This window comes from Marmota monax, unplaced genomic scaffold (assembly GCF_021218885.2).
Source record: "Marmota monax isolate L192 unplaced genomic scaffold, Marmota_monax_Labrador192_F-V1.1 WCK01_AAM20220418_F8-fsc00014, whole genome shotgun sequence".
Lineage (NCBI taxonomy): Eukaryota > Metazoa > Chordata > Mammalia > Rodentia > Sciuridae > Marmota > Marmota monax.
In genome coordinates this window covers 37,831,428-37,851,344 of record NW_026695222.1, presented here as the reverse complement: position 1 = coordinate 37,851,344, position 19,917 = coordinate 37,831,428, and the positions used below count along the sequence as shown (strand labels likewise).

General features: G+C 59.2%; 2 protein-coding genes and 1 long non-coding RNA gene across 8 annotated transcripts; 1 reads left to right on the top strand and 2 right to left on the bottom strand.

Moving 5' to 3' along the window:
- Positions 1-2,635: 2,635 nt before the first annotated feature.
- Positions 2,636-9,547, bottom strand: Ogfr (opioid growth factor receptor). 2 transcript variants are annotated; one of them, XM_046433224.2, is made up of 7 exons: positions 9,379-9,547; positions 7,273-7,341; positions 6,656-6,734; positions 5,831-5,909; positions 4,871-4,937; positions 4,273-4,421; positions 2,636-3,935 (listed from the first exon to the last, which is right to left on the bottom strand). In XM_046433224.2, the coding sequence occupies exons 1-7, from the start codon at positions 9,520-9,522 to the stop codon at positions 2,960-2,962; spliced, it is 1,563 nt and encodes a 520-aa protein (XP_046289180.1). In that variant the 5' UTR covers positions 9,523-9,547; the 3' UTR covers positions 2,636-2,959. The 2 variants fall into 2 exon arrangements, with proteins under 2 accessions (XP_046289180.1, XP_058431412.1); XM_058575429.1 differs by lacking the exon at positions 9,379-9,547 and adding an exon at positions 8,813-9,151.
- An 8-nt stretch (positions 9,548-9,555) lies between these two features.
- LOC124085517 (uncharacterized) lies at positions 9,556-12,708 on the top strand. Its single transcript, XR_006849450.2, has 2 exons — positions 9,556-11,929; positions 12,303-12,708. It is a non-coding gene; the product is annotated as an uncharacterized LOC124085517 (long non-coding RNA).
- Positions 12,709-12,747: 39 nt separating this feature from the next.
- Mrgbp (MRG domain binding protein) lies at positions 12,748-17,804 on the bottom strand. Of its 5 annotated transcripts, XR_006849449.2 has the most exons (7): positions 17,598-17,804; positions 16,518-16,639; positions 16,181-16,321; positions 14,555-14,636; positions 14,176-14,250; positions 13,893-14,080; positions 13,617-13,756 (listed from the first exon to the last, which is right to left on the bottom strand). XR_006849449.2 is itself a non-coding variant. In XM_046433225.2 (6 exons), the coding sequence occupies exons 1-6, from the start codon at positions 17,743-17,745 to the stop codon at positions 13,569-13,571; spliced, it is 756 nt and encodes a 251-aa protein (XP_046289181.1). In that variant the 5' UTR covers positions 17,746-17,800; the 3' UTR covers positions 12,748-13,568. The 5 variants fall into 5 exon arrangements, 4 of the variants coding, with proteins under 4 accessions (XP_046289181.1, XP_046289183.1, XP_046289182.1 ...); XM_046433225.2 differs by lacking the exon at positions 13,893-14,080 and having other exon boundaries at positions 12,748-13,756; positions 17,598-17,800; XM_046433226.2 differs by lacking the exon at positions 13,617-13,756 and having other exon boundaries at positions 13,899-14,091.
- Positions 17,805-19,917: the final 2,113 nt, after the last annotated feature.

The following is a 19,917-nucleotide window of genomic DNA, read 5'->3' as shown; positions in this document are numbered from 1 at the left end:
CCTGGGGCGGAGGGCGGTGCGCGGCCGGCCGCCCCGCCCCGCGCACAAGCCCCCATTCAGCCGGCCCACCTGGGCGGGCGGGGCGCCGGGCGCGGGCTGGGCCAGCCTCCGGCATTTTCTGGCCGGCCCGGAGTTAAAATTATCCCGGGCTGGCGCCGGGCACACACACACCTTTCAGCCGACAAGAAAGGCTCCTTTCTCCGCGGTCGAGTTGGAGGGGCCTTTTAGGAGGGGGGCCAGCAGGCTGCCCCAGCCCAGGAGACCTCCGTGGGTGAATCCCCTCCAACCCGGGACAGCGCAGGGCTGCCTGCAAGCACGTCACACACTGAAACCTGGACTGTCCCAAGGGTTCTGTCCTCGTGGGTCACCATTAACACCCTGCCTCTTCAAGAGAGAGCAAAACGGTCCCCCTAGAAGAGAGGGGGAAGCAGCTCCTTATCCTGGCCTGAGGGAATTTGTCACCAACAGGACCCTAAGACTGCTGCACTTACCCTACCCTGATACTGCAGCAGGGTGAGCGCTGGCCTGGGACGGGCCTCCAAGCTACCCTAGGCACATCTCAATGTTCAGGTTCCCCATGGGGCCGGAACCCATGCAGGATTGCCGCCCACCGGGATCCTCCGGCTTCTGGGAGTGCTGCCCCCTACAGGGTGTGTTGGAGCTCCACTGCAGTGGGGCACCTGGGCACCTGGGGGTGTCATTCTGGTTCACTGAACCCTGAGCTTCAGGGAAAGTGTCCCAAAACAGGTGAATAGGGCTTTGGCTCTGCCCAGCTTAGGTGCCGGGGAGGCTGGACTCTGGCTGGTGGGTGTGAGGCCAGCCCCCTGCTCTCAGCTGGCCTGGCCCCCTTGCAGGGAGTGCAGTGGCTGGAGGTGGAACCCAGGCCATCACCATTCACAGCCGAGGCCCTGCACCATGGAGCCACTTCCCCAGCCCATTCACAACTGTTGAGAGGATGGGAATCAAGTAGGGGTGAAAAGGGGAGTTTAGACAAAACAGCTCAGTGAGGAGTCGGCACCCCTCGGCCCAGGTGAGGTGGCAGGAGAGTCTCACCACCACCAAAACCCACAGCTGTCTGCCCAGGAGCCCTCCAGTGGGAGGGCTGGGGCACATTAGGAGGCGAGGGGGAGGGGAAGCTCAAAAGGGCCTGCCCTCCAGCAGAGTCCAGGACATCCTAGGGCACATCTTCAGAGACAGTCTCGTGGAAAGGGGAGGGAGCTGCAGATAGCAGGGGTTGGGAGTAGAGGCCTGGGGTAGCCCCACTCCAATCTCTGCATCTAGGAGCAAGAGGGTTCCTCCCCGGTTCAACTTGGAACGAGGGGGCATGGCAGCCCCTTCCTCGGGCTCTCCCTCCCCATCCCAGGCTCCTACCTGGCCCCCCAGTCCAGCTCTGCCCCTTACCCCAGTTCCTAGCATGTAGCTAGACTCAGGAAGCACAGTTAGCCTTCACCTTGGGTGGAGAAATGACAGCCTAGTGTCCTTCCCCAAGCCCCTCCACTCAGGCACCCTCACAAACCCACCCCAACAATGCACAGACCTTTAGGGCCAGGCCAGCTGAGGGCAGGGGGCTGGCCTCACACCCACCAGCCAGAGTCCAGCCTCCCCAGCACCCAAGCTGAGCAGAGCCAAAGCCCTATTCACCTATTTTGGGACACTTTCTCTGAAGCTCAGGGTTCAGTGAGCCAGAATGACCATCCCCAGGTGCCCAGTGCTGGACACAGCCCTCTCCTCAGTGTTGTTCCAATGGGGCCTCTTATCACAACAGGCGCTGTAATTTCCCAATTGACTGGGGCCCCAACGGGCTGGACCGAGGTCCCCGAGCTCTGGAGATCAGAGGGGGCCTGTTGAAGACACTGATGCCCCACCTCTACACCAGAGCCTGATTTCCCCTCCAGGTGGAAACCCCACTACTGAGCTAATGAGTGGGGGCAGCACCAGGGTCCCACAGCATCCAGTGGAAGAGGTGAGTCAGATGCAGAAGGCCTCTGCCCAGAATTAGCCATGGCCCTTCCACCCTTCTCTGGCCCAAAGGCAAGCCTGCGGCCGAGAGCCACTTGGGGAACCCTTTTCTCAGAGGCCCCACAAAAGCTCCTCACCAGCTAATTTAGGTGTCCTGGGCTCCTGGCTCAGGACAAAGCCAAGCTGTGGCCAAGGGCTGCCAAGGGAGGCTCATGGGCTCCACCAGGTAGGGTGCAGCCAAGGGAGTCCTAGGAAGGCAGAGGGAGGTGTGGAGGGGCAGGGCTGGGCAGGGGCACTGTTGGACTGGGGCCTGAGGCATCAGTGCACCCCAACCAGGCAGAAGTAAGAACTGCTCTAGACCTGTAGCACCCCAACTGCTGTCCCCCCACCCAAGGGGCTATGCGCAAGTCCTAGACTGACTACTGGAAGGTGACCCAAGGCAGCTGAGGGGCCAGAGGTCTAGTGCCAGGGCTGGAGAGGCTGCTTGCTCGGACAGGATCAGGGGACTGTGCTTCCAGGAGAGCTGTGCCATGCTGCCTGGTGGGCACTTGCCTGGGCAAAGTGAGATGGCACCAGGCCAGGCCACTCTGCAGCTGGGAGTAGAAGAACCTGGAGAGGACCCTCAGGAAACCAGTCACAGGCCACCAAAGAGGACTGCTGCCCACACCACGAAGACTCAAAGTCAGAGGAGTTTATTCAGAAAAGGCCTTGCTTGGCACCACACTGAGAAAAGGACCCTCCGGGACCCTGGAGGGTTTATTTACAAACACGGGGGCTCAGAGGAAGAGCAGGGAGAACGCAGTGAGGTAAGGAGAGTTCTGAAGGCTCGGGCCTTCCCTGAGGGCGGGGCCTCGGTCCATCCAGTGGCCACTGCAGTGACCACCAGGGAGAGGCCAGCACTGCTGGGCACTGAGAAGAGCCAGCAACAGGGCTCCTGGGACCCAGACTCCCCCTGCAGCAGGGCCGGGCAGGGCCAAGATGCCCGCAGGCTCCCCGATCCTTAAGGCTTTCCGTTTCCAGGTTTGGCAGAAGGTCCGGTCCCAGCTGCCTCCCCCGTCCCATCCCCAGGGGTCCCTGTGGTGGCAGGCCCTGGGCCCCCTGGCGGGCTCCCGCCGGCACTCTGCTCGGGCCCCACCTGGCTTTCTGGTTCTTCCTCCACCTCGCCTCCACCCTTTTGGGCCCTGAAGCACTGGGATGGGGTGGGGGCAGGCATCTGGGTGCTGCTGCTGACCACTGCTTCGTCCCCAGCGCCCTCCTCCACCTTCCTCCGCTTCCTCACCTCATCGGCCACCCTGGCCCCTGGAGGCTGGGGGCAGGGCTGCTCCGTCTCCCCCAGGTCCTGGCTGCCCTGGCTGAGGGCACACCCCTCCAGGTTCTGAGCTATTTTCTCCACCTCGGAGGGGCCTGGGGGGCCTGGCTCCCCTGGGGCCTGCTCCTTCCGGTTTGCCTCCAACTTCCTCTTCTTGCTCTCTTTGGGACTTGGGGGCTCAGCCTCATTCCCTTGGCCCCCCTCCAGGGTTTCTGTGTCCTGGTGCTTCACACTCAGTGGCTGGGGAGCCTCAGCTGACACCCTGTCCCCACCAGGGTCCCTCTCCTGCCCACAGGTCTGATCCTGGGTGCCAGCCTCCTGGAGGGAGTCCCCTGGGCCCTCGTCCCCCTCTGCCTGCCTGGGGGCTACCAGTGGCTGGAGTGTGGCACGGGGCCTAAACCGCAGCAGCTTGTCACGTGGCCCCCAGACGAACTTGCAGCGAGGCTGGAAGTGCTCCCAGGCAAAGTGCACGAGCTCCCGGCGCTGGCGCCGGCAGCGCACAGCAAACAGGAAGTAGTCCAGGGCGCTCTGGCGCACGCCGGGCAGCTCGCAGCGCACCAGCGTCTCCTCCAGGAAGAAGCGTGCCAGCGGGGCCTGGTAGTGCTCCAGGCCCAGCTCGCCCAGAGACTTGAGGATGCGCGTGATGCGCAGGTTGTTGTGGCTGCGCCTGTGAGAGGGGAGGGGTGAGCGAGCTCAGCTAGCGCCTCCGGGAGGACTCACACCCATGGGGAGCGTCCACTGAGGGCAGTAACTCCATCAGTGGACTCACGTGGGGAGGTGCTGGCTGGAGGAGGGCAGAGGGGCCAACACCCCCAGCAAGGGGGATGGTGCCACCTACAGATTGTCCCTGACCCGCTTCCCCACGGGGCTGACACCTCCCAGGCAAAGGAAGCCCTTCCTTTACGTCCTCACCACCTGACCGGGTGGGCATCATGCCTCCCCGCAGGCCCCTCACACCTGCCTGAAACCCAGTGTCCTGCACCTGAGGCTCGCCCGCTCCTCACCAGTTCAGGTTCTGGAAGCGACTGTGGTAGTTCTGTGCTCGGCACACAACACCCGTGTCCCGGTCTTTGAGCTGGATCCCGTAGAAGCCCAGCATGAGCTCATAGGCCCGGACAAGCCGCTCCCTGACCTCCTTGGAGCTTTTGAATGCCTGGAAAACACCCCCAAGGGAGCTCAGGAGGCCGTTCCTGGGCCTCTGTTGGGCTGTGTGGGACGGCCGTGGACGCCAGGCGGGCAGACGCCTCCTGGGTCATGACTCAGCCTTTTAAGGCAGAATGACAGCAGGCACATTAACGCAGCTCCTCCCTGTACAGAACCAGATTCCCAGAGCCGGGGGAAGGCTGCCTCCTCTCCGATCCTGCCCTGGCATCAAGGTGCTCCTCCTGCTCAGGCCCTTCCCCCAACTCCCTAGCAGGCAGCGGACGGCCTGAGAGTCAGATTTCTAGATGCTGCAGGAGCCCATGCAGGAAGATGACCATTCTGGAAGGCAGAGTGTGGGACGCAGGTTCTCTGGGCCTCTGCATCTCCCAGCAGCCCTCCAGGTGGCATTCAGCACCTGGTATCAGATGTGACCTCTCTAGCAGGGGCACAGGAGCTCACCTGGACCTCCTTGAGTGTGAGGGGCTTGGCGTGCCAGTTCACTCCCGGTTCCCTCAGAGGAAACAGCCTGCGAAGACAGGGAGGGCGCAGGCCCTTTAATGACCAGGGCCAGACTTCCAAGGCCTCAGGCTCAAGCTTGCTGGGTGGCCTGGGGCAGTCTATTACCCTCTCTGGGCTTGCTGCTTAACTCTAGGAGGGTGGTGGCCTCCTGCAGTTCACAAAGCAAAGGGTCAAGGGTAGAAAAGGAGGGTTTAGCACAGGTGAGTGTGACTAGCCAGAGCCCAGCATGCATGCCTGGTGACCTGTGGGCAATCCATGGAAGGCTGCCTTGTCCCCCTGCTCAGGCTGGGGCCAGGGCTCTCCTTCCTGCTTGCTCATCCTCCTTTGCTTCCCTTCACTGATGCCAGGAGCTCATCCCCATGATGCACCTCACGCAGGAGACCCCCTGGAGCTGCCCAGAAGGCTGACCTCAAGCAGAGGCACACTGCTCTTCAGGGCAGTCATGGCCTCCAAGAGCACCACACATTTCTGCCCAAGCCTGACCTAGAGCCTCACCATGGCCTGAGTCAGGCACAGCCCAGCCCCACCTGCCCCTGGGGGCTCAGGCCTGGTGCCAAGGCTGCAGCCCCTGGCAGGTGGGCAGGCAGGCCATTTCCCACCCCACGCCCCAGCTTGTGTGTATCCCCTCCTGTCTCCTGGGGCCACTGTGTTCCCAACCACAGAGGTGCTGAGACCTAAAGAGCCAACAGACCGTGGGACAGGCTGGAGTCTCCCCTCTGTGGCACTGGCCCCTGCAGTATCTGCTGATGCCCACCCAAGCGTGCGCAAGCACCATCCTGCGGTGTGGATGTGGGCTTCTGGGAAGGACACTACTAAGTGCACATGAGAAGGCAGCAAGTGGCCCAGGGCCCAGGCTCCCCTCCCCGTCCGCCCTCCTGCTGCTCCTCCCTACCGGCTCACCACTGGATGTAGGAGTGATTGTCCTCGAGGAGATCATAGTTGTCCCTCCAATTCTGAAGAATGTCTTCAATGAAACATCCTGGGAACCCCATGGGGCCAAGTCAGCAGTGGGGACAAAACCCCTGACAGGGCTCAGGGACAGAGTGCTGCCAATTCAGGCCCCCAACTCTTTAAGACCATCAACGGCTTTGGGCTCAAGGTACTCAGCCGCTCTGCAGTGTGGAAGCCAGACCCTCAGTGTGACTGAGGACAAACTCAGTGGAGGCCTGGGAGGCCCCTCTGGGGAACCTGTGGTCCAGACTCAGACCCATTTCTGCCAAAGGGGTGCCTCACTCAAAGCCTGGCCTGTGAGCCCTGGTACTCACTCTGTCCTCAAACAAGACCCCAGCAGAACCCAACCCCGGGGCACAGTCCAGAGCAGGTGGGCCCATGTCTGTGAGGCCAGACAGTAAACACCCCAGGCTGGGGGGCCACATGGTCTCCACCTAAGCAGGCTGTTTCCTGCTCCAGAGAGAAAGCAGCTGCATAAATGAATGGGCACAGGTAGGTTCCAATAAGACTCGATGACAAAGAAACTTAAATTTCAACTCAATTGTACATCACAAATTATTATCCTACTTTTTATGACACCACATAGAACAGTAAGACCATCGGCTCATTAGTTCACCTGTTGCCTTGAGCAGCTGCAGCAAAGACCATGTGGTGGGGAAGCCTCCAATGTTCCTCTGGGACCCTTTACACAGCCCCCCAACCTGGACCCCTCTGGCTGCCTCCAGGGGGCTCTGTGGAGCTCTCTGAAAGCAGGGCAGCTGAGGGGGTGTGTACCGTTTGGCAGGAAGCGGATCTCATTTTTGTAGAAACTCAGGTTGGGCATGTCACCGTTGCAGTCTCGTTCCACCAAATCCTGAAGGGCAGAGAGAGGGCATGGCTGGGGCCTCATCAAAAATACACTGCCTCTGAGGGCCCTCAGTCCAGTGCATATGCAAACCTCCAGGCCTCCGGAGGCTGCCGTGAGGCCCTGAGCCCAGTTGGGGCTCCTCTGCAGGTGAGGAGAGGCTTGGAGGACAGGGCCTCCTCACCTCCCACTCATGTGGGCAGGAACTGAGGACAATGCTCCTACCCCCACCCCCAGGATGGCTTCTAACACCCTCCCCAGGAGCCCCCCACCAGACCACACACTTGCATTAGGAGGCCAGAACTGCTACCCAACTCTACAGCTGGGGTGCTGAGGCTCAGAGCGGGGGAAGCATGTTCCCCTCACACCACGATTAGAACTCACACCTGGTCTGTGCTCTGGACAATGAGGGGCACACCCAGAATCCAGGCCCAGGTTTCGAGCAAGACAGGGGACATTCTGTCTGACAGGTGCTAATGGGTTGTGTGTCTCCAGATGGGCCAGTGCACGGGTGCTACAGGGAACACAGGGTGCTGTGGGTACCTACCGGGTAGTGGTGCCGGTACCTGCGCATGTCCTGCATGGCTCTCCAGTTGCGGGACCCTGTTATCCTGGACTGGGAAGAGATGGCATGGGATGAGCCTCCCCTAGGAGAAGCCCCAGGGAGCCCCTACTCTGGCAAGGCCATGTGGTCTGGGCCAGCTCTGGTGAGGTGCTTGAAGGGGAGTGGTCACTTGTCACAGTTCTTCCCTCCAATCCCTAACCCTGGATTTCCGAGGGTTCCCAGTGGGTAGATGTGGACCCAGTGAAGTACCCGTCCCTGAAGAGTCAGACAGCTGGAGCTGAGGCCTGCTCCTATTCCTGCTCCCCCTGGGAGACTCTGGGCTTCCACCTCAGGGACGTGTATACTCCCATGGGGTGTGGCCACGATGCCTTCCTGTCCCCAAGCCGCAGCTCCAACTCTTCCCCCCAGGTTTACTGGCTATCCTCACTCTTGCCTCAACCCACCATGTCCCCAGATCCCACTGTACTTCCCCTTACATTGTGCTTTAAGTTGACATCAGGCTGTGTCCCCAGTGGCAGCCATCTTGCCACCTACAGCCCCAGGAGGGGACTCAGGCCTCTGACCACATGTGAGAAATAAGCAACAAAGGCCTGTCCCCACTAACCCCACTCCTCCTTGGTCAAAGACCATAGAGAGGACAAGCCCTGTGCCTCCTGTCAGAGGCTGCTTTCAGCAAGATGTGGCCCCCTCAGCCTCACGCTCTGCACCACTTTTTCTCCATGTCACACACCCAGGGGTCCAGGACAGATGGGAGGCAACTGGTCACAAGGATGCTGGGAAACAGCCTTCACCCCACTGTGTTATGAGGTGGGAGCAGAGGGTGGGCTGTGCCCAGCTGGGCAGGATGAGGGGTGGTGCAACCCACAAGGCGCAGGTTGTCCTGACCTGGGAAACAACTGGCTCAAGGGATGGGGAAGCACTGAGAGGCGCAGGAGGCCAGGTTCCCAAATATCATCTCAGAGCTCATCACCCCCTGCCCCAACTTGATAGGACTCCAGCCAAGGTAGGGCTTTGCAGCTGCTAATTTCAAACCAGGGCCAGCTGGTAGGGTTCTCTTGCCAGGGAAGGGCCAGCAGACAGAAACAGAAACTCTGAGGAGTTGGCTGCCCCGGTGCTTTCCCACTTCCTGCTGGTCAACAGTATGCACACAGCTCAGAGCAGGGCCAGCCTAGTCAGGGTTGAGGAGGCTCTGCAGGGGAAGGAAGGAAATGGTCCAGGCAGGAGGCAAAAGGGAAAAGATGGGAGATCATGGGCACCCCACAGGGCCAAGGTGCCGGAGCGCTGCTCAGGATGGCGGCCTGAGCCTCGCGGACACTCATGTCATCTCACGTCAGAGCCGGCCGGTTGGCACACTGCCCTGTGACCCTGACCCCACCTCCTGCAGCACTTAGGCCCTGTGCAGGTGTGCTGAAGGCCAGAGGGCGCGGAAGGCTTCCAGGTAGGCCTGGGAGCCCTCCAGGTTCCGGGGCCACTGTCCCTGACCACTCCAGGGCACTGAGATAAACTGGAAACCAGGGCTCACTGCCACGGGGAGAATCTGAAGCCCATTTTCTGGGCCCTCCACATCTGGAACCACAGCTGGAACGACGACGAGGCTCTGTACAGAACGGATAACCGCTGGCAACAAAAGTAGCCCCGGAGTCACAAGCACGGTGGCAACAAAAGTAACCAGTGGCTGACAGCCGCCTGGCCGCGGCGGGTCCGCGGTGCCCCAGCTCAGCGCAGGACGAGCCGGGACGCTGCGCCCGCGGGGCCGACGGCGGGGCGGCTGGGAGCCCACCGCCCGGGCCAGAGGCCGGCGAGGCCGCGGGGCCAGAGGCGGGCCGTCAGGATCAGCCGCGGCCATCGGACGGGGCTGGCCTGCGCCCGAGGCGCCCCGAGGCACCCACCCACGCCGCCCCAGGCCGCTGCTCTGACGTCACCCACGCACGGCCCCCGCTCGCGGCCGCGGCTCTGACATCACCACGCACCGCTCTGACGCCACCCACGCACCGGCCGACTCCGGGGGCGGCCCCGGCGGGGCGGCGGGGCCTGGGGTCCCCGGCTGCGGCGCGGCGGAGCGCGGCCCGGCCTCCCCGCCTCCCGCACCTGGAGCGCGCCGGCCCGCGGCCCCTCCGCGTCCTCGTCCTCGTCCCCCGCGTCCGCCTCGCCCGCCTCGCCCGCCTGGCCGTCCTCGCCGCCCTCCGCGTCCTCGTCCTCCTCCCAGGTGGAGTCGCAGTCCGGGTCGTCCATACTGGGGCCGCGGGACCCGCTCGCGGCGGAAGCGAAAGTGAAAGCGGAGGAAGCGCGGGGGCGGGGCGGGGGCGGCCGCAGGCCCCGCCCGTGAGGCCCCGCCCGCGCCGCGCGCCGCGGAGCGTCCCTGCGGGGACAGCGACCCCCCGAGGATGCTGCCGTTCCGGGAGCCCCTGCCCCCGGGTGTCCCCACGGAGGACGCCTGCCTCCGCGGAGGAAGAAGCCACCCGTGGAGATGTCCCCCAGACGATTGTACCCAGAGGATGCCCTTCGAGCAGCCACCATTTATTCCATCATGTCCACCCTGAAGGATGACCCTACGGAGATGTCCCCCAGAAGGACAGCGCCCACCCCCAGAAGAGGCTTCAGGATGACCCCCTTTAGGTCTCACCTCCCTAGGGGACGCCTGACCCCAGAGAATCCCTCTCCTGAGACTATCCCTTCTCCCCAGAGAAGTTCCTCCAGAGGCTGTCCTCTGAAGGATGCCCTCTGGTCGGTGCTCCGTGCCTCGCCACCGGGTCTGGAGTCCCTGTGATCCTGCTAGCTGTGGTCAGGCGAGGGGTGGGGGGCGCTGGGCTCCGGAGGCTGCTGACCGGTGCCTGCGCCCTCCACTGGCAGCACAGGACAGCCTAGTAATCTTCAAAGTCCTCACTCTGTCTGCAGGTGATGCCTCAGGGAATGCCACATGATATTGGGAGTGACATCCCAACGCTGCTGCCACCGGGTCAGTTGTGGGAAGTCACAGGTGCCACACTTAGGTGGAGGGACCACACAGTCTTGAAAGCCAGGAGACAGAGGTTACTGGGGTCAGCCTAAGGATGGTGCAACATAGGCTGACCCGAATAAAATGCCTCCTTAGGAATCTCTGGGGGACTGATGGTGGCTGGAGGTAGGTGTGCCTTTACACATTGGCAGTCCCAACTGCTGGGACTGGGGCCAGCTGACAGGATTTTGGTGCCTGTGGGGGACAGGTGAGAGTGAGGAAGTGAATGCAGTCTTCCCATCTCAGTCATGAGCACTCTTATTAAGGACCTCTGGTGCTGGCCCCTAGTCCCTGCTGACTTTTATTAACCTGGGGACAATCTCTCCTGGCTGAGCATGTGTCCATGTGACATACTTCCTAGGAAGACAGTACTGAACCCCGAAGCTACAGAGCTCTGGATATTTCTGCAGATTGTCTCACCGTGCAGCCAGTGCAAGGTTACTGTGAATGTGTGAGCAAGCAGCCCAGGGCTTCTGGTGGGGCAGACCCACTGCAGACTGGGAACATGGTCCTGTTTGTTATGTGATGTACAGCTGGGTTCTGGTTATAACTCCAGGGTAGGCAGGGCGGTCTTTGGTGGGGCACTAATGGTTGCTGGGACAGCTTTCAGGGTTTGATCTGGGACACCTGGATGAGCAGGCTGCCCTTTTAGTACTTCAGAGAGCAGAAAAACAGGCATGCCAAGCCAAGGGACAGTGTCTACCGCTGCCTGCTGCCAGAGTAAGAACCTGGCTACAGAGCCAGAAAGAGTTGTTTTTAAGATATTGTGCAACTTCTCTTTTGCACACACAGCCACCATGAGTTGTCCTTTGGTTTTGTGTAGTTTGTGCAGAGCTCATCTTTAGAGAGCCATGAGATGGCATTGTGTCTTCCCTGAGCATCTTCTGCAGTCAGCTGTCACCCAGTGGGGCTCAGTTTTCCAGACAGCTTTGCTGCCCTTGATGGGAGCTGAGCAGTGGCACATCTTGCCTTGTCATGCTGGAGAGGACATCTTTGCAAGTAGTGTTGCTTATGGCTCAGCCTTGCCGGAGTTTGAGGAACAGTGGAACTGTGGCTTCCCTGTTGTCCCTGGACCAGTCTGGAAGAGGTGAGACCACGCCCAGCTGAGCAGCCCTTACTGACTCCCTGCACACTGATGACACCTGAGGGAACATCTGTCCGCTGCAGGAAAGGTGCCTGGAGGTCAGGCGTGCTTGGCACACAGTGTGTCTGCTGAGGTGTCCATCTTAGCATGGACAGGCTTTGCAAACGAGTGGATCACAGTGCAGGACTTTGTGCTGTGAATTCCACCTGGTCATTCTTACATGCAGCAGGAGCTCCGGTGAGCTGTAAGGGCTGAAGAACCAGGTAGGGCCACTGGGGCTGTGGGGTGACGCCTGCTCCTGAGGGGCAGCACAAGGCGGAGGCTGACCTGTTGACCAGGCTCTCCAGTGCATGCTGAAATCCTGAAGACGCAGCTTTAGGTGGGGCTTCTGACAGTGGTCCTTGCTGGAGAGGAGCCTCCTTCCTGGTCATCCCTCAGGGTGACTGTCTGCTTCCCTTTCCCATGCTAGTTCTGGACTCAAAAGAGCCAGGATCCAGCAGCAGGACCAGCACAAATGGGCACTGAGTGAAGGTTGACCTGGAAGGAGAGAGCACATGGAGGTGGGTGGGCACTTGGGTGAACAGAGACCTTACTCTTCCCTCTGTGGGGTTTGCGGGGGGGGGGGGTGCTCCTGAGGCTGGCCCCCAACTGTCTGCAGTGCTGACCTCTGTCTTGACACTGCACAGGCCAAGGTCTTGAGTGTCAGGGTGAGCAAGGAGTCTACTGTGCTGGGACCTCATCTCAAATGGGGCAAAACTCCGTCCTTGGCTCCCATCCATGGGGCAGGATAGTATGGACAAGGGCATAGACCAGCCCAGGCTCTGCAGCTGGTCTAACCTGGGCATGTGGAAGGGAAGGCTGTGAGACCAGCTCGTTTGTCCCCACAAGATTTCCTTTCTGTGCAAGGAAACTGGATCCAGTCATATTTTACAGGTACCCTACTGCCCCACCCAGAAGTGACTGGGTTTGGTGTGATCAACTGGGACCCCATGCCGCGCCTCTTGTCACCCAGGACACTGCAGCTGGCTCAGCTTTACATTGGTATTGAGATGCTGAGGTGCATGTGTGTGTAGGCTGGTCTCCTACCACTCCTCCTCATGCCCAATGGCTGGACTGTGCTTTGTGAAGAACACTCATTCAGCAGTCTAAGGTCACAGGCCAGAGAGCAGTTTGGCAGGTGCCAGAGCTGTATGTCTCTCTGGATGTGACACATGTTCAACAAAGTAATCTCTCTGGATGGTTACTGTTTGTACATTGTATCAAGTGATGTTAACAAGTTGTTTAAGTGTGCTCTTCAGTTAGAAATCTTGGAAAAATAAAACTTCCTATTGCAGAAAAAGCTGACCCCTTTTGGTTATTGAAACCACACAACTCCAGGTTATTTTTTGTGCTTTAATGTTCTGTAGTCCAATGAAAGCATACTTCAACCAATACTGAGGCCACTGCCTCACCAGCCCAAAGGTTGCGTCTTCCCCTCAACTTCCTCATTTGGTCTTTTTGCAAGTTACTAGAATTACAAAAATAACCACTATAAATTCTCTGTATCTGGAATATAAAAACTGAGCAAAAAGTATCTCAGTAGTTATTACCTAAAAACAAAACATCTCAGAAAAAATACAACACAGGTTTAACTTCTGCAGTATTCTTTCTCATATAAAATGCTAGTAAAATAGGCTTCTTAAAAATTAAATAGTGAAATACCAACCAAATTATATACATCGTTACAGTACAAGTGAATGAGAAAAACATCCAGTTCTTAGTCTCCCAGGTAGGGAGTGGGGCACGTGGTGACCTGGGCCACATGCTCCTGATGCCTCCATGGGACAGCAGGGAGGTTTAGAAGGACAAGCAAATGCAGAGCGAGTCCCCAGGGAAGGCTAGCACTATGGTCTTTCTGAGGACGGAGTGGGGGCTGTTTTATTGCTTGCTGATTCGCAGCCTTCTCCTGGCCCCTGCCCTTGCTCTCCTCCCTGCGACCTGGCAAGGGAGGAGCTGAGCCCAGAGAAGACAGACGTGGACTTGGCGGCTCAACGTCCAAGAGGGTTGGTCCTGGTCTTTTGGGTCCCCCAGGGACCCTGACGATCTGACAACATGGCGGGAGCCTAGACAGCTTCCTGTAGATGGCCATGTTTGCCCAGGGACCTGAGGGCAGGCGGTAGGGCTTGCAGCTTGGACGACTCTGCTGCCAGGCTGTGGTGTCTATGTTCGGCGCCGCTTGGCAGCGCTGGGGCTGGAGGGGTTACTGTTAGCGGTCAGGACTTTGTCAGTGACCCGGCTGCGCTTCCGCTTGTCCGCCCCGTCTTTACACCCCAAGTCTGAGGAGCTCTTCTCTTTGTCTTTGCTGGATTTTTCTGTTGACTTCCCCAAGCTCCCTGAAGATGAAAAAACTGAGAAACAAAATCATTTGGCTGAAGACAGAATACCCAGAACCTCATTTCATCGTCTTCTCAGTTAGGAAAATCAGAATCTACACACAGGACCCCTGACCCCAGCAGGCTTCCCCCTGGGTGGGGAGCCCCTTACGCGAGGCCTGAAGAGGGGCCTCCCGACAGAGAGCCTCGGGCGTCCCACGCTAGGCTTCCAGGCTCCGCCACGACGTCAGGAGAGGAGCAGCTGAGCCCGTGGCTCCTGCACTTTGCTTTGCTGCGGGGACGCTGTCAGGACTCCTCCTGCACTGAGATGACCCTCCGTCCTGCAGACTCTACGGCCACCTGACCGCGCCCTGCGTGAGGGAGGCCTTTCGGGGAGGGCGACGGGGTGCTGTGCTCCAGCGGGTGCAGGGCAGGGTGGGGGGTTCCACACTTACCGTCGTCGGCCCCACTGTGGGGGTCCACGTCCTCCTTCATCTCCTCCTTCATCTCCTCTTCAATGACCACTTTTCCTGTGGAGGAGACAGCTGACCTTCACTGGAAACCCACGGTGGCGGCCAGCGCTGGGGACGGGTGGGCCAGGACTGCCCCGACTCTGGCTGCCCACACAGGCGGCAGCATCCGTCACACGGATGCCCTTGAACACCCACCCTCGCCCTGCCCCCCAGGCCCCCAGGCCCCCAGACCACCCCCATGCAGTGGAGGCAGAATTCCCCCCCCCCTCCCCGGAAGGCCCCTGACCTTCACGGTAACCGCCCACCCCTGGCCCAGGTCCCACCTTTTCTACTCCCAGATCAGACCTCTGTGGAGCCTCACCTTCTCGGACTTCTTGAATGATCTCTTCTGGAAGGACAAAGTTCCTCTCTGGATTCGGGAATGGAAGAATCTCCGACTCATGCTGACAGCAAATACGGCATTTTGTATTTAAAAAAAAGAAAAAACAAACAGAAAAACAGGTGTAATGTTTGCAGGTCGTAAAGACATACATAAGCTGCTCGGGGGCAACAGCAAGTGCCTCTAACTACTGGGCCGAATGGACAGACCTTCCTTCCACCTGCACAGCCTACCAAAATCTAGGCTTGGCAGACAGAAGAGGGAGGGACAGGAGGGCACAGACACCACAGGCAGCCATGGGAAGGCAGAAGGGGGTCCATACCACTGGAGGGCCCCAAGGGAAGAGCAGTCCTGCCCAGACACACTGGGCAGCTTACCCCTGTGTGACTGCCCCACGGTGTACCAAGGCAGTTGACAGTCCCTGCCCACATGGTGCCAGTAGGAAGGCCATGTGCAAAGAAGCCCAGAGAGTAAGGCAAGTGAGGAAAGGTCCTCAAGCAGACTGGGCTTCCACCTGTCCTGCATGTCCCACATACCAGAGGGGACAGGGACCTGAGAATACAAGACAATGGAACCAAGGGAAGGTTGAGTTGGCAGGAAGGTCCCTGGATGGGAGGGGATTAGGAGAGGGGCTTCCACTGGCAGCCCAGGTGCTGCGTGAAGTCAGGTGGTCGGTCTAAGTTTATGCATCAACGTGTGGTGTGCCAGATAAGGGGACAGATCCGTATTTTACAGTCCTTCCTGTCCTTAGAGGCCACTGTAGAAGACACGGGGCAGCTGTCCTGGGGGTAAATGGAAGTTCCCTGAGGACCTGGAAGGCCACTGTGCCTCCCAAGCAAGCACCTGTGCCAATCTCAGCCCAGAGCTTTGTCTTCCCTAGATGGGCATGATGCTGAACTCATCTCTGCACCTGGGCAGGAAACATCTGGGGAGCAGGTGCTCCAAGAAACCCCACAACTGGGATCCTAGGGAGTCCCGATAGAGCGGGTGGTGACCAGGGACGCACACCTGACTTGACATGCTCGTTGTGCAGGCAGGAGTGAGGCTGCTGCAGGGAGGACCTCACTGACGGCTGCATCTGGGCTACAGGTGCTGGTCACTACAGGTGCTGCTGCAAACTGCCTACCAGGCTCAGAATGCCTTCAGTGTGAGATGCCACTGGCAGCCACCACCCAGGTTTTCAGGGCATCCCTACTGGCTCCCTACAGCTACAGAAAGTGGGGCACTTGGGACTCACCCAAGGTCAACAGGCAGCATTCTCTGCTTTAACAGTGTGTACCCCAGTCTTGCAAGGACCAGCAGGGCTGAGTCCAGCCCGGAGGCTCAGATCTCCTTCTACCAGCACTGCTCTCCTGGCCCCCTGACCTCAACGCACCTCACACTCCAAGCATACTCACCTTTGAGTTCCTGATCCCACCCACTCCTGCTGCCGCAGGGCTCTGACAGCTGCCTTTCCTCTGCCAAGAACACCCACCTGTCTACTGGCCACCCTGGTTATTCAACAAACCCACCTGCCTGTCAGACACTGCCAGCTCTGGGCTCCATAAGGATGGGGCTCTCTGTGCCACCATGTTCACCTTATGTGACTCAGATAAGTTCACCTCCTACCTTAAGCACTTTTGGGACTCCCAGAGACTGACAACAGCAAGGGGCCCATGCCTTGGCACCCTGTGGGGAAAGCCCCTGCTTCTCAGGTCCCCAGTTAGTCCCTGGAAACTTGCGCTGACTGCCCAATCTCAAGTAAATTCCCTGAAAAAGTAACCAATTGCCACGATTAGACTGTGCTTCTCATGAGCCTCATCTGTGGGACCACCTCTGCTGCTCTGCTCAGCAGACACTAGGAGGTCAGCAATAGGCACTCCCCAACCCACTGGGCCTGGCCTCCAGGGAACACAGTGTGGGCTTCTTGTCTCCCCACCCCATGAGGGAGAGGGGTCCAGCTCACCAGTGCCTGCATGTCGTACATGGTACTCAGATGGTCCCAGATGACCTTGGATGGGACTTGCCGCCCAATATTCTGGCTGAACTTGTCCCGGATACAGATCATGTGGAAGTGTCGGTTTACCCCTGCGGGAGAAGAAGCAGGACAGTAGATAAAGGGGAAGGGGAGAAAGTGCTGTCCTGGAGAATGAAAGGGCAATGGGGGCTGGAGCCGGGAGGGTGGCAGTGGGGAGGGTAGTGAGTGGTAGGAAGGGTCAGGGGTGAGTGAAGGTGATGTAGGAGGGGCAGCAGTGCCCAAGGGGAAGGGCAGGGGTGTTGCAGGGGTAGGGGTGTGGCAGGGAAAGGGATATTAAGGGGGGGGAATTGTGGGCACAGGGGTTTGACAGAGGTGAGAGGTGTCCCTGGCAGCCAGAGTGTGTGTATGAGCCAGAATGTGCCAGGAGTGGTGGTGGAGGGGTGGTCTGAGAACAGCCCAATATCTGGGGCAGGGAGAACGTGTGTGGTGTCCCTGCAAGAAGTCCTTGGGAATAGGGGTGACCAGGGGCTGGGTGCCAGGGACAAGACTATCTTGGTGTAGTAGCGTCCAGTAGCGTCCCCAGAGAAGCAGAATCCAGGGTAGGGGTGTCTCCGGAGCACAGGGGCAAGGGTGTCCCAAGGGCAGCGGGATCTGAGGACAGAAGTGTCTCTGGGCCAGCAGGATCCAGGGGCAGGGGAGGGTCCAGGGGTAAGGGTGTCCCGGGGCAGCGGGGTCCAGGGGCAGGGGGTGTCCCGGGACAGCGGGGTCTAGGGCAAGGATGTCCCTCGGGCGGGGGATCTAAGGGCAGGGGTGTCTCTGGAGCGGCGGGATCCAGGGGCAGGGGTGCCCTGGGCGGCGGGTTCAGGGGCAGGGGTGTCCCGGGACAGATGTGTCCAGGGACAGGGGTGTCCCGGGCGGCGAGTTCATGTCCAGGGGCAGGACAGTCCCAGGGGCAGCGGGGTCCAGGGGCAGCGGGGTCCAGGTCAGGGCGTCCCGGGCAGCGGTCCGGCGCGCGGTCGCAGGCCCCGCCCCGCCCCGCCCCCACGCGGGTCCGCGCCCGGCGCTCACCGACGGGCTTGTGGCCCAGCATGGCGTGGAAGAGGCACACCTCCACTTCGGGGCTCCACACCACCGTCTCCTCGGCCGGGCTGGTGGCCGCCTCCCCGGGGCCCTTGTCGCCCGGGGCGCCCCCGCCGCCCACCTCGGCTTCCCCCATGGCCGCCGGGAGCGACCAGCGCCCGGAGCGAGCAGGCGCGGCCACGGGCTCCGCGCAGGCGCACTCGAAGGCGGGCGGGTACGCGCCAGGCGGGCGCGCGCGCCGTGTCGGCGCAGGCGCAAAGAAGTCCTGGCTTCCGGCGCATGCCCGCGGCGCCCCCTGGCGGCCGACTCTTCCCGCCGCACTCTGCTTGGCTCTGCGGGTTGCAGGGGGCTGGTGCAGGGCACTTAAAAAACGTTATTTTAAAAAGCGCGATGAGATAAAGAACACGGCATCAAACTAGAAAAATGAAAGAAAACTTGTGTGTCAAAGAACACTACCAAAAAAACGAAAAGATGACCCACGGGGTGGGAGAAAATATTTGCAAATCGTATATCTGATAAGGAACTTGTATCCATAATGCATAACTCTTACAATTAATATGAACACAACAATTAATCCGACTAAAATAGTCAATATACTTGACTGGACATTTCTCCAAAGAAGACATATAGATGGACAACGAGCACATGAAAAGATGGTTGGCGCCACTGGTTATTAGGGAAATGCAGATCAAAACTACATACTTGGGCATTTACAAACACACATCGATGAATGTACAATTATAATGCACCAGTAAAAAAGTGACATGCCCTTTCACATCCTCCTGGGTGACTAGAATAAGAAAGCCTGATGAGATCAGCGCTGGGGAGGATGTGGAGAAATCGAGGACCTGCAGGCAGAGACGGTGAGACTGAATCACAGGGCAGCTGTCTTTGAAAAAAGGCAATTCTTTAAGGGACTGAACGTTGTCACCATAAGATCCAGCAGCTCACCGTTGGTCCCTACCAGAGGTAAATGAAGACATGCATCTACACAAAGGCTGCCACAGGAATGTTCCAGAGCTACCCATAATGGCAGGAAGACAGAAGCAATCTAACCTCTGATGATGCCTGATGAATGGATCAAGGTGGTAAACCCATACCGTGGAGTCGTAGTAAGGAGTGGAGCATTGACACACTATAACACGGGTGAGTCTTGAATGCACTGTGCTGAGTCAAAGAATCCAGACACAACTGGTGTGGTGGCATAGGCCTCAGCAACTCAGCCAGGCCCTAAGCAACTTAGTGAGACTCTGTCTCAAAATAAAGGGGGTGGGGGCTGGGGTCGTGGTTCAGTGGTTAAGTGCCCCTGAGTTCAATCCTGGTTAAAAAAAAAAAAAAATCCAGACACACAAACACAGGGCACTCGGGGGAGGTGAACATGGGCAGTGATTGCTCGTGGATATTGGGTTTCTTTTTCTTTCAAATATTTTTTTTTAGTTGTAGTTGGACACAATACCTTTATTTTATGTATTTATTTTATGTGGTGCTGAGGATGGAACCCAGAGTCTCACACATGCTAGGCGAGTGCTCTGCCGCTGAGCCCCAGCCCTGTGTTGGGTTTCTTTTTAAAGGGTGAAAATGCTGTCAAATTAGGTTGTGTCCAGGGCTGCACAGCCTGAGTGAAACCCACCTTAAATGTACACCTTAAATGGTGAACTGCAGGGCATGCAAATTAAACCTCAATAAAGCTGCTAACACAGGCGACAATTCCTGCGGGAGTGGGGTTCTGATTGGCTGTGACTGTGGGCTGGACCAGGGGGAAGGCCCTCCTGGGCTCTGCCGGCCTTTACTGCCTACCTACACCCCTACACCCCTACACCCCTACACCCCTACACCCACAGTTGGGGTCCTTGGGGGATGGAGCAGAGGTCAACTCCAGCCCTAGTCTGGAGTTTCTTAGGTGTCCAATTGCAGGCCTGGGCCATTGGCCAGGCGCGGCGGGGCCTGGGTGGAGTTGGGGTGCAATCTGGGTGGGGCTGAAGCTAGCCAGGGTCTGAGTCCCGGTGGCGCTGAGATTGGGTGGAGCTTGGGCGGGGCGTACGTACGAGGGCTGCTCCCGGCCGAGTGACCTCCATAGTCCTTGGCGGGCACTAAGGCTCTGCCTGCCCTGCCACCTTCCGGCCAGCGTGAGCTCTGCCCCCCTGCTTTTCCAGGCCATGTCTGTCAAGGTCCTGTGGGGGACACCCCACTGGCCAAGTCTCCTGGAGGGTGTAGACTTTGGGGTCAGGCTTTTGGGTTCCTTTCTTGGCTCTGCTGTCTCCCAGCTGTGTGACCAGGGTAAGCCTCTGAGCCTCTACAGGACTCAGTG

What these genes read in the sequence shown, in the direction of transcription:
- Ogfr (XM_058575429.1), bottom strand. Translation starts at nt 9,136, where the DNA reads ATGGCCGCGGCTGATCCTGACGGCCCGCCTCTGGCCCCGCGGCCTCGC. An exon ending in GATCCGCTTCCTGCCAAACG is followed by an intron (nt 5,910 to 6,655) that starts GTACACACCCCC and finishes TGGGGTTCCCAG; the next exon opens with GATGTTTCATTGAAGACATT. An exon ending in CGCTTCCAGAACCTGAACTG is followed by an intron (nt 3,936 to 4,272) that starts GTGAGGAGCGGG and finishes CCCCTCTCACAG; the next exon opens with GCGCAGCCACAACAACCTGC.
- Mrgbp (XM_046433225.2), bottom strand. Translation starts at nt 17,745, where the DNA reads ATGGGGGAAGCCGAGGTGGGCGGCGGGGGCGCCCCGGGCGACAAGGGC. An exon ending in GCTGGGCCACAAGCCCGTCG is followed by an intron (nt 16,640 to 17,597) that starts GTGAGCGCCGGG and finishes CTTCTCCCGCAG; the next exon opens with GGGTAAACCGACACTTCCAC. An exon ending in TGTACGACATGCAGGCACTG is followed by an intron (nt 16,322 to 16,517) that starts GTGAGCTGGACC and finishes TTACTTTTTCAG; the next exon opens with GGAATTTACTTGAGATTGGG.